The 13,286-nt window shown below is 33.0% G+C and overlaps 1 protein-coding gene across 3 annotated transcripts in view; it reads left to right on the top strand.

Annotated features, from left to right (window-relative positions):
- Positions 1 to 13,286, top strand: part of LOC143251153 (properdin-like) — a 49,581-nt gene that overhangs the window by 15,267 nt on the left and 21,028 nt on the right. For 2 of the 3 annotated variants that reach the window (XR_013028522.1, XM_076502543.1), the window contains exons 2-7: positions 2,457 to 2,621; positions 3,732 to 3,881; positions 5,718 to 5,882; positions 6,934 to 7,083; positions 7,747 to 7,911; positions 9,541 to 9,711. Coding sequence is in view for 2 of the 3 variants with exons in the window: in XM_076502543.1 (XP_076358658.1) it covers positions 2,457 to 2,621; positions 3,732 to 3,881; positions 5,718 to 5,882; positions 6,934 to 7,083; positions 7,747 to 7,911; positions 9,541 to 9,711 (966 nt within the window). In the remaining variant the exon portion in view is untranslated. The remainder of the gene's footprint in view (positions 1 to 2,456; positions 2,622 to 3,731; positions 3,882 to 5,717; positions 5,883 to 6,933; positions 7,084 to 7,746; positions 7,912 to 9,540; positions 9,712 to 13,286) is intronic. The other variant, XM_076502544.1, reaches the window with a different exon arrangement.

Genomic DNA, 13,286 nt, shown 5'->3' with positions numbered 1-13,286 from the left:
CCCAGTTCAGAGCTGAAATGTGGAATCTCACAAACCTTCTCTGCACCTTCGCAGTTTGCAACTGTCTTTACTGTATTCTTTGAAACTTCACTCCTTACCAAAGCATTTGGGCCTTACTTTTTAAAAAGAGATGATCTGCCATTGCTCCTTTTGGCCTTTGCATCCAGATGCAATTGGATGAATTGGGTCTGTCCTTGGAAAACATTGCAGAATCCACTGGTCAGCCCATCCCCCCATGGCTTATTACAGACCCCAAATGTGACCTTTCTTTAAGTCATCTGAAAAAGGCAGATACTCCCGATTGGAAGTACCGTCTTTTATTTACTGAACATTTTTCGAACAACCTTTCTATTCCAATTTATACGGATGGTTCAAAATCAGGTGACTCTTTGGGCTCTGTCATGGTTTGTTGCTGTTTGGTGGTTGCACGCAGAATTCCCTCTACAGTTTCTGTGTTCACTGCTGAACTGTATGCCATATCTCTTGACCTGGATCATATTGAAGCTGATTAGTACTTTGACTGCACTATTTATACTGACTCCCTTAGTTCTCTGCTGGCCTTGGACTCACTTCATGTTGGTTCACACCCTGTTCTCGCTGATATTCAAAACCGACTGGCTCATTTCTCATTAACATCTACTTCTATCCAGTTTTTCTGGATACCAGGCCACGTTGATATTCGTGGGAAAGTGCTTGCAGACATGGCAATTAAACCTATCTGCTCTGGCGCTATCATCATTGTGCCTATTCCATACATGGACTATGGTCCTGTATTCAGGGCTTGGCTCTGTGCCAGCTGGCAGACCACTTGGAGTGAGCAATGTGACAACAAGCTTTTTCAAAGAAAACCCTATATTGGGCTTTGGCCATCTAGCTTCCGTAAGGTTTGGAAGGAGGAAGTTGTTTTGACTAGACTATGAACTGGTCACAGTTTTTTAACTCATCATTTTGTTTTATCTGGAACTGATGCACCAGTGTGTAGCTTGTGTAACACTCAGGTCACAATAAGTCACATTTTACTTTCCTGCCATCGTTACAACTCTCAACGATGGCACTATTTTAAACATGTTCTGTCCCAGGGTTTGTCTGTAACATTGGACAGTGTTATTGGTGATGATGACACTGTCCACCTTGATAAAGTTTTTAGTTTTTAATGGCCATTAATCTTTTTAACCTCATTTAAGTGTTTGATATTTATTCATTACACCTTTTTAATTGTGGTTCCCTTTTAGACTCTCAATCTCTCTAGTGCAATTTGACATTGGAAAATGGTCAGAACATTAAATAACTTGACACCAGGACTGGAAAGGCCAACTTTAGGTGACTAACGCTGCTGTTTGAACTATCCGTTCGTTGTCCTGGCAAGTTGTTATTACACTTTTGCTGCATGTTATTTAACACTTTTATTACTTTACCCTTTAGTACTGGCCATTATGACACAAAACCCAGAACCAGGACTGGAAAGACCAACTTCAAGTGATTGAAGGTGGTTCTAGAACTTACCTGTTATTCTTCCTGGAGGGTTATGATCATTACCATTTTGCTAGAGAAAGTCCTTTACAACTTCATTTATTCTGCTTTCTCTCTTAACATTGTAAACTAGGTGTCAACATTGGTTTTATGCTTTTTCTGTCTTTCAATGATGTTTTGTTTTACCTTCATTTCCTTTTCTGTATTTTATTACATTTAATTTATTTTTACCTTTTTACTGGACGTTTGGCACAGATAGCCTAGCTGCTTTGTGCCATAAAACACTAAATCAATTCTTGCCCTTGGAACCAGGAGCCCTATCAGCTTTCTTATCATATGCAGAGTCATGGTCACTCCTTTTCTCTTCTTTGTCACTTCTTACTGTTTATGGTCATCCCTCTTCAGGTGCACAGCTACCAAAGTAGCCCTTCACTTCATGACTTTCTCTATAAGTGACACTAAGCACTTGGTGCCAATTTCATTTGTGTTTGTTCATCATGAACACTATGCACTAATCCTTTATCAAAGGAGGAGGTTCTTCCTTTCTATAATTCAAGAATTTTTATTATAATGGGTCATAAGTTTAAATTTAACTTACATAACCTTCAGGACCCAGTCTTATTCTAGTTTTGCTCTTTTATGTTTGTGTGTGTGTAAAAAAATTTGTGATACACATAAATATATATAATATATACTTAGGTTCTGTATTGAAGTTTCTCTTTACATTTTATAACACTGTTCAATGTAAATCTGATATAGCATGTTTAAACTAGGTCACATGTCACAGTAGTTAGTACAACTTACTTATCCTACTAGGATCTAACATTTTCGTTTCTTCCACTGTATTTATAATATCATTGATCCACAGTTTTTACAAATCATGATATTGATAATGTTAATTTTAAACGTTATCATGTGATTAACCACAAAATATTTGCTAAACATTTAGTATCCAAGTTGTTTAGACCTTTGTATTGTTATTTCAGGGTGGGGTAAATGGGAGGAGTGGTCAGGATGTTTTGGATTTTCTGAAACTCTTATACGTGTGCGAACCAGAAAATGTCTTATTACAGATCCAGATAAGGTGGTAAAATATTGTCCAGAGAGTGATGATACACAGACGGAAGCATGCAGTGTTGAGGTCACTCCAGGTAACTATATACAGCTGAACAACATTGTAAATTATTGGATTCTATTTTAAATAACATAGAACCAAAATAGCCAATGTGGGACATCAACCTTAATAGTAATCTGTGATAAATGTATAACATATTATAAAAAACTATATACTTCTGCTATTTTCTTATTATATTTTCAGCCAATTTCATAGAAACTCTAATCAGAAAAGGTCACAATGTGGATAATGAGTTACTGGTGTTGCCACTGTGTATATTATCAATATTGCAGCATTATTGTGACACATTTAGTTAACAAACCAAATTCCATGAATAACAATGGCAAACAGAAATTTTTGTGGTTCTCTTAACCACTTTTTTATTTCAAAAATATCTGCTCAGTGCATATAAAAATTCTGAATTGATTTTATATCATTTACAAGGTTTATAAATACATAGTATGACTGATAAAACTTATCTTACATCTAAACTTTGAATTATCAAACAAATATTTAATATAATAAGAACAGGTTTTACAATTTTCCTGGTGAAATAAAATGTCCATACATTTTTAATAAAGAATTTATACAGGGTGTTCAGAAAGTCACTGTGCAGTTTTGTAGTCATATGTCTGTTCAGTTTATTTCAAGCCAGCAACTGATAGTGGTGTTTAGAAACAAAATAAGAAGGATCCAAGCCTGTATTGATGCTAACGGGGGTCACTTTCAATATTGTTTATAATTGTCATTCATATTTACCTCCTGTATTCTATATTGAAACATGTCTGTTATTAAATATATAAGTGCACAGTGACTTTCCGAACACCCTGTACTATAGCTTCCAACTTAAATAATCTTTCATTTATCTAATGTTGCATCTTAAGTAAAGATAATATTAATTTAAGGAACATAACAATAGGGAAAATGGTGTAACAATATGTAAACTACCAATTTATTTGTATGAGCTAATTTAATGTATTATCATTGCTTGGCTAGTTTTTACATAAAAATCATTACACCATAAATAACAAATCTTCAGCATAAGAACAGAAGGGTTAACTATTCAAAACAAATTGCATTTACTGTTTCCATTTCTCTTATATTTATATTTACAATGTTACTTATGCCTTTTCAATTATTAATGAAGAATGGAGAGAGTGGAGAGAATGGTCTGCATGCACGGTTTCATGTGGTTTCGGAACACGTGTTCGATATCGATCTTGCATTATTCCTGGAAAAGATTGTAAAGAAGAAGATAGTTCAGATGTCGAAAAGTGTTTTATTAAGCCTTGTTCAGGTATTTGATGATTTAAATGTAAAATAGACTTCTGTTTGAAACTTTAGTGTGGTTAGATATCTGATATAAATCATTTATCTTTCTAGAAAAAAACACATCATTAATTAGATATGTGTTAACCATCTTTCTGGTAGGAGCTTTGTGCTAATAATTAATCATTTAGAGGTAAATCACACTTTTAATAGAAATTTGAGAAACCTTAGGTATTTCATGTTACCATTTCAAGTGTGATCTTCTTTGTAATTTAAAGTGAAAATAAAATAAACCAAATAAAATAACTTGAAGTGGCAATTTAAGTTAGAGGTAAATCACACTTTTAATAGAAATTTGAGAAACCTTAGGTATTTCATGTTACCATTTCAAGTGTGATCTTCTTTGTAATTTAAAGTGAAAATAAAATAAACCAAATAAAATAACTTGAAGTGGCAATTTAAGTTAAACCACTCTTACTTTCTCAAGTGTTAGTTTCTTATTTAATCCTAAGTGAAAATTAAATACATACTTGGTTAAACAAACATTAAATCTAAAACTGTGAGAACTGTGCTGTGTTATCCATCTTTCTAGTAGAAGCTTTGTGCAAATCATTAAACATTTGTGTATAAACCACACTTCTAGTAGAAAATTTATTCAGGTAAGTAATTCAGTAGACCAGAAAATCCTATTCATATTAGCAATCACTTAAATGAAACATACTTTTAGTGGACATAAAGTGATGTTTTGGGAAGTAAATCGATTTTTGGCACTAGTATCTTCAGTGGCTTGATATTTATAATTTTCAGTTACATACTCTACATTAATGTATGATTTTATATTTTAACTTTAAAACTAGCACTTTTCTGTTATGTTATTCTACATGGTAGTGGTTAATCACAATGATATAATGTGGTATCTGTCACCATAAGTTTATGAAAAAAGGTAAGATGGGAGGTAGTTGCATTACTGTCTTGAACTTAAAATGTTTTCAAAATTTAATTTTTTCTTCTTAAAAATCCTGTTTAGAGCTATTTTCTCATATATTTCTTTACACTGAATGTAATAACAGCTATATTTTTTAATTTTCATTTGAGATTGAGGTCATATATCTCAATGTGGTCAATAAAACTTCTATCAAGCTACAAGAACTTATTCTGATTTTTCTTTTCACTGTAGTAAAACTGTAATTAGCAATGTTGATTTAGCCAAACAAAGAATATACACTCATTTCACTTATTTAATGTTAATATTCTAATGTTTTTTTCTTTTAATTTGGTAGATGCTTTTAAATTATTTGTTGAAAATAATGCAAATTTCAGTCCACGTTGGAATGATGAAGTAATTTAGTTCTTTAATAATGTCTTCTGCCAACCAAATTTACTTTGATGCAAGTTTTAGGCATCATTTGACAAACAAACTTTGTAACTTGAATTATAAAAATTACTTGATTGATGATAAACCTAACATGTTGATTAACTGTATTTGAAAACAGTTTTTTCTCAGTCAACAGCGACTCTACCTTTCACACAATGAATTTTCAATTGCTACTCAATAGCCTTTTAATAAATGCTTCACTAATTTCACTGTAATGATCACTCATACTTACACTGGTGTATCACATTTAGATATTAGTTGAAGTTACTAGATGCTTGACACCATCATCATTGTGAACTAGACATTCTGCACTGCTTTTATGAACTCAACTTTAATGTCGTGTCCCTCTAGCTAATGTCTAAATTAAAATATTGAAAGTATAGCTTAAAACAGTAACTTAAAGTAAATACATTCACAAACAGTTAACTCAAAAGTATTCAGTAAACATTTAGTGACCAGTTTGGTCAGACCTTTATATTTTTATTTCAGGATGGGGTCAATGGGAGGAGTGGTCAGAATGTTTTGGATTTTCTGAAAATCTTGTACGTGTGCGAACCAGAAAATGTCTTAATGTAGATCCAGATGAGGAAATAAAATATTGTCCAGAGAGTGATGATACACAGACGGAAGCATGCAGTGTTGAAGTCACTCCAGGTAACTAGATGCACTTGAACAATGTCATGTCAAAGTAGTGGGGACATTGAGGTTTACAGGAAATATCAGAGGATCAAAATAAGCTGTCCAGGACATTGATCTTAGCCTTAACCTTTGGTAATATTAGATGCAGCAAATGTTAAATGAACAAGGCTAAATTCCAACTTTGACATCAGCAGTTAATTTAATATACTCCAGGTAGGCATACTGAAGCTTTATTGTTACTGAAATACTATTGTATAAAAAAACTGTTCACTTTTGCAACTTTCTCATTATGTATGGAAACAGTAATCAGGAAAGATCAGTATATGAATAACATGCCACACAAATATAGTGTAATAACTAGATGAATTGCAATGTTGAGAACCAATTGTTATTGTTTAATTCATTGAAACACGTGCATTAAAATGAATCTATGCTAAATAATATGCATCAGAGTTTTCTTTTTGCTTAGAAAATGTTTTCACATGTGTTTGAAGGAATACAGATCTGTATACAACTGAGTCACAGAAAAAGTTTTAACCATGATATGAGTAGATTTTATTGAATTCAAAATATCACATAATGTTACCTATATTGGTAGCAATGATATGCTGCAATTACCTAAATGCTTTACAGGTGTTTAAAAAATTAAGAAAAATATCTATGGTATCACACTAGTTTATCAAATGAGTGTTTTTGATAATAATAATAATAGCTTTTATGCTTGTGCTGATTAAATAAAATTTCCATACATTTTTTGTAAGGAATTCATACTAGGATTACATTTATTTTGCTATGCATCTTGGATAAAAATAACAACGTACATATGATGATAATGGGGAAAATGGTGTAACCATGTGTAAACCATCAGTTCATCAAAATAAGTTAACTTTATGTATCATCTTGTTGCTTAGCTAGTTTTTGCATAAAAATCGTTACACCATGAATAACAAAGCTTCAGCATAAGAACAGAAGGGTTAACTATTCAAAACAAATTACACTTACTGTTTCTATTTCTCTTATATTTATATTTACAATGTTACTTATGTCTTTTCAATTATTAATGAAGAATGGAGAGAGTGGAGAGAATGGTCTGCGTGCACGGTTTCATGTGGTTTCGGAACACGTGTTCGATATCGATCTTGCATTATTCCTGGAAAAGATTGTAAAGAAGAAGATAGTTCAGATGTCGAAAAGTGTTTTATTAAGCCTTGTTCAGGTATTTGATGATTTAAATGTAAAATAGACTTCTGTTTGAAACTTTAGTGTGGTTAGATATCTGATATAAATCAATAATCTTTCTAGAAAAAACACATCATTAATTAGATATGTGTTAACCATCTTTCTGGTAGGAGCTTTGTGCTAATAATTAATCATTTAGAGGTAAATCACACTTTTAATAGAAATTTGAGAAACCTTAGGTATTTCATGTTACCATTTCAAGTGTGATCTTCTTTGTAATTTAAAGTGAAAATAAAATAAACCAAATAAAATAACTTGAAGTGGCAATTTAAGTTAAACCACTCTTACTCTCTCAAGTGTTAGTTTCTTATTTAATCCAAAGTGAAAATTAAATACATACTTGGTTAAACAAACATTAAGTTATAAAACTGTGAGAACTCTTAATGCTCTTGATGCCTTAAAGATAAAAGTATGAAACTTAAGTGAGCATAGACTTATTCTAAAGGTCAATGGAACACTAAAAATCTGCATAAATTCTTCCTCTGGGAGAATATGGACCTTCTATAAAAGAAAGCAAATAAGAAAGTTAAATTTCCTTTTAACCCCATGTTTAGTAAGTAGTCCATGTTTTCATAGTATCTCAAGTGCAAAGTGACCATTTAGTGATCAGTTTGGTCAGACCTTTATATTTTTATTTCAGGATGGGGTCAATGGGACGAGTGGTCAGGATGTTTTGGATTTTCTGAAAATTTTATACGTGTGCGAACCAGAAAATGTCTTAATACAGATCCAGATGAGGTGATAAAATATTGTCCAGAGAGTGATGATACACAGACGGAAGCATGCAGTGTTGAGGTCACTCCAGGTAACTATATACAGCTGAACAACAATAAAAACTTTGAGATTTTGTCAGAAATGACAAACTATCAAGTTCGTTAGTCTGGGACAATGGCCTTAATTTTAATCTTTGATAAATATAAATTATTTAATGAAATAAATGTTAAAATAAATTGACATTGAAAAATTCTGACTTTGAGACCAAAAGTATGTGTTCGAGATATCTTGGTTACTGAAATAGTGTGGTATAAAAATTGGATACTTCTGCCATTTTAACATGATGTTTCGGGACAACAACGAACCAGTTGGTCAATTTTGGCTGACCCTCCCAATAAGCAAAATTGAAACTATTAAATACAGAAATTAAAAACAAAATTAATGTCAGCCCTAATCATTTATATATCAATTGAGCTTTCTCTTAAACTTAATTCACTGTCTCCAAAACATCTGAAGACAACTTACTTCAAAGGTGAACAACCTTGTTAAGAAAATAAAACTATTTTACCTGAAGATGACTTCCACCCTTCCAAAATTTATACTTATGTCCTCTAGTTCTGTAATTCTCACTGTTAAATATGAAAAATGTTGACACACCAACATTATCTTGCATTTATTATAATTAAAACCCATCTGCCTTTTGCTTGTCAAACTCACTAAATGTTCTAATTTATTTTGTAAATCAGCATCAAATCCAACACTATAAAGCTATATCAATAATTACTGAAACTGATAAATCTCACACTCTAAGGCTACAGGAACAATTACTGAAAGTGATAATCCTACACTATAAGGCTACATCAACAACTACTGAAACTCATAAATCCTACACTTTAAAGTCACGTCAACAATTACTGAAAGTGATAAATCCTACACTATAAAGCTTGGTCAACTATTACTGAAAGTGATAAATCCTACACTATAAGGCTACATCAACAATTACTGAAAGTAATAAATCTTACACTATAAAGCTAAGTCAACTATTACTGAAAGTGATAAATCCTACACTATAAGGCTACATCAACAATTACTGAAAGTAATAAATCTTACACTATAAAGCTACTTCAACAATTACTGAAAGTAACAAATCCTACACTATAAAGCTACTTCAACAATTACTGAAAGTAACAAATCCTACACTATAAAGCTACTTCAACAATTACTGAAAGTAATAAATCCTACACTATAAAGCTACTTCAACAATTACTGAAAGTAATAAATCCTACACTATAAAGCTACTTCAACAATTACTGAAAGTAATAAATCCTACACTATAAAGCTACATCAACTATTACTGAAAGTGATAAATCCTATACTATAAGGCTACGTCAACAACTACTGAAACTCATAAATCCTACACGATAAGGCCACATCAACAACTACTGAAACTCATAAATCCTACACGATAAGGCCATGCTGACAATTACTGAAAGTGATAAATTCTACACTATAAGACTATGCCAACAATTACTGAAAGTGATATATCTCACATTATAAGGCTACATGAACAACTACTAAAAGTGATAAATCCTACAACTATAAGGCCACGTCAACAATTACTGAAAGTCATAAATCTCGCACTATAGATTAAGACTACATATTAGATAATTACTGAATTTATGTAAAATAAAATATCCATTATTTTAAACTTTGTTTGCAGTTCATGGAGCTTGGGGGACTTGGAGTAAATTTGGGTCATGTTCAGTCACCTGTGGCGAGGGAGTGAGGCTTCGTACTCGAGAATGCAACAATCCCCCGGCAACCTTTGGAGGACATCAATGTCTTGGTAATTCAGTAGAAAAACTAGTGTGTAAACAAGGAGAATGCCCGAGTAAGTGTTTAATTCATTATATGATTCTGTGAAAGAATGATATCAACAGGGTTTACCCATTTGTATTAATGTTTTGAAATCAAAGGTAACACCAGTTGAATGCATCTTTGGTCAGTACAAAATTCTATAAACAAATATGTTTAGTGAACATACATTTTACTTGCTGTACTTTTTGATTTAATAATAATGTCGAAAAACAGTGAGTAACTGTTTGGAAAAATACCTTAAGAAAATAAAAATAATAATAATAAAATTACATATGAAACTGTGTATTACAGCAGTTCCAGTTTATGAATAAACTTAACCCATTTCAGCTATATATTTGCATAATTTCCTGTATTAAACTTTGTGTCAACTGAAGAATCTCTAAATGCTATTGATCTGTTTTTGCAGTGTATCCCAAACATTTTCAGTTCACAGCACTCTTATTGTCCCAGCAATTTTATCATGCTGTCCCTAAGCAAAAAGAGCAACTTAACAGTTCCATTTATGAAGTAGTTAGGTCCAAACAATTTAATATTTAAGTATTTATGTACTAACAACTTAATAGCCACTTGAAAGAATAATACATGTAAAGGGAAAGTAAAAACAAGATTTTTATTTCATTTAAAAAAACAACAACACAATTACTAATGGGATGTGTGCACTTGTTGGGCACTGCATAGCTTCTCAAACCTTGAATCAGATTGAACACTACTATCCTCATTTTCTGTTCCACGTCAGTTTTCACATGGTACTTGTATTTTATCACAGCAATCGCTGAAAACCCAACTTTGCAGACATATGGTAATGCAAGTGGAATTAGGATCACTGAGCTTTAACACTAAGCAACAGATATTCATCTTTTACTGATATCTACACTGCCAAATTTTGTTTTTAAAGTCATAAGACAACTCAATAAGATTTTTTTCTTCTGCAGAGGTAGATTCAGATGGGCCCTTAGCCTTGAATTGGTCTTGGATCCATTCCAACTTCTCCATATCTTCTGGAAAGTAATTTTCAAACCAGTCACTGAGCTGTGTTAGGTGCTTCTCAAAAACAGACTTTAGTTCACAGGTCAAATCAACTTCATTGGATGTAACAAGCTGCTGCAACAGGGGGAAACAGTCTTTGCCATCATCTTCATTCATTTTTCTTTTCCATAGTGGTAACCTTTTTCTGAAGGCTGAAACCTTCTCTGTGAGTTTTAGAATGTGTGTGTTGTTTTCCTGCAGAGAGAGAGAGATTCAGTGCATTCAGTTTTTCGAAGAGAATCCCATAGGTATGCTAATTTTGACAAAAAATCAGTATCCAAGTAGTTTTTAGGATGTTCGTCTTCGAGATAAGAGTAGAGATCCTGTTGTAATTTGAACACATGGGACAGTACGTTCCTACAGGAGAGCCATCATGAGCTACAATAATACAACAAAAATGTGTGTTCAGAGCTCATATTCTCACACATTTGTTTAAAAACCTCGCCTTCTGTGGGTGTGTTTTTATGAAGTTCACCATTCTTAACACACTTTCCAGGACTAGGATCGGTGGAGGACTCAGGTGCTTTGATGCAAGGGCTTCCCTGTGGATTATGCAGTGGGTCCACAGTGCATCAAGAGCTTTACTTTGTATGTGTGTCTGCAATCCTCCATAACAGTCAGACATAGAGTGACCACCATCTGTACAGATGCCAGTGCACTTAATCCAGTCTAAGTTGTTTTCACACATAAAATGTGTCAAGGATCTCAAACAAGTCTTGAGCCTTTGTACCTGCAGTGATATTTTTACAAAAGAAAAAGTCTTCCACAATTTTGTCACCATCCATGAACCTTGTGTAGTAAATCAAATGAGCATCCTTGTTACTATCCGTAGCCTCATCTAGCTGGTGTAACAAATCAAATAAACATCCTTGTTACTATCCGTCGCCTCATCTAGCTGGTGTAACAAATCAAATGAGCATCCTTGTTACTATCCGTCTCCTCATCTAGCTGGTGTAACAAATCAAATGAGCATCCTTGTTACTATCCGTCGCCTCATCTAGCTGGTGTAACAAATCAAATGAACATCCTTGTTACTATCTATCGCCTCATCTAGCTATAACCCAAAATCCTTCCCTTTCATTTTTTCAATTAGCTTGATCATTGAGGTCTCCGGCTACATGTTGGATTCTACGACTGATGGTATTATTGGATAAAGGCATCTGTGAAAGCAGTTTTCCTGCAGATTTACCAACCATGATGTTTGCCATATCCTTTGCAGCCTGTAAACTGAGTTCTTCTGTGATGGTGTGAGGATTTTTACATTTTGCAACACTATACGCCACCTTGTAGGATGCTAGCAAAGCATTGCTTAATATTGATGCTTCTTTCAAAAATGTACCTTTTTGTTCTCTCAATTCTTTTACGTTTCTGGTAAAATAATTACGGTATTTACTAGCCATGTTAAAATGATTGATCTTTTAAGTGGGATTTTAGTTTCCTTGGAAGCATGCACTCTGGATACAAAACTTTTAAACATAATACACACTGTGGACACTCTTCATGATTAACATCTACCAAAGTCAAACCAAAATCTAGATAACTATCATCATATTTCCGATATTTCCTTTTCTTCACAACTTTGCCACTGGTCTGTGGTTTTTCATCCTTTTCTTCACTACCACACTTCTTATTAATGTTAAGAAAATCTTTCCATTTTTATGTACAAAGACTAAAAATCAACAGGATAATTTCCTGAACTTTGCTAGACCTCCCAGACACTTGATCACAACACCTTTGAGTTATTTTGATTACTAACAGACCCAAAGAATCAACAGGTATTTATATACAAAATCTAAGAAACAGGAAAATTTGAGAAATTACTGGCATAACCAAAGGTACAAGTAAACAAAAACATATCTCAACATTTGAGAACATCATCAAAAGGAATGTAGCATGATCTAATGTCAAAACTGTGAACTACCTCGAGGTAGTAGTTTCCACAGTGTCTAACAGATGTCGATATTGCTGTGTTTCCCTTGGGAAACACTGTATTTTTGCTTCAACAATCGAGCTGTAAAGTGTTGTCAAGGGTATTGGAGGATTTTGTCCAAGTGTTTCATAGTTATTATTGGTGTAACTGTAGGGTGGTGACACATTATTTAGAGTCCTTTCTAGAATTCTCGATAAGTCATTGTTTTTTTAATGTGTTAAAAAAGTATGTTTTTAATTTTTGTATATGACACAATAATTGTATTCTCAATTCCAATACTTTTTCTCAAAACTTGTTTGAAGAACTGACTGTGACATATGGGATAAGAAAAGGCTACCCTCTCATAACACTTTGAAACTATATCAAATGATATCCTCAAATATTAGTGTTAGTCCATAATCTGATGTAAACACTTGTGTGATGTATTAAAATTACAAACATAAGTGATATTTGTGCACAGACATTGCAATGAGGATTTAAGGTGTAAATTATCTTCCTTTTTAAACTTTAGCTCCACTTTAGTGGTCTGGGAAAGTTAAATCTAGTGCTGTAAAAACATGGCATTATAATTTTATGTTCCAAACTTCATTGTTTGGTAATGTGTTTTTCCAGTCACTTTGCTGTGGATCATG

Source organism: Tachypleus tridentatus, chromosome 5 (assembly GCF_004210375.1).
Source record: "Tachypleus tridentatus isolate NWPU-2018 chromosome 5, ASM421037v1, whole genome shotgun sequence".
Classification (NCBI taxonomy): domain Eukaryota; kingdom Metazoa; phylum Arthropoda; class Merostomata; order Xiphosura; family Limulidae; genus Tachypleus; species Tachypleus tridentatus.
Note: the sequence above shows the minus strand (reverse complement) of the source record. Positions and strands in the feature narration are given on the sequence as shown.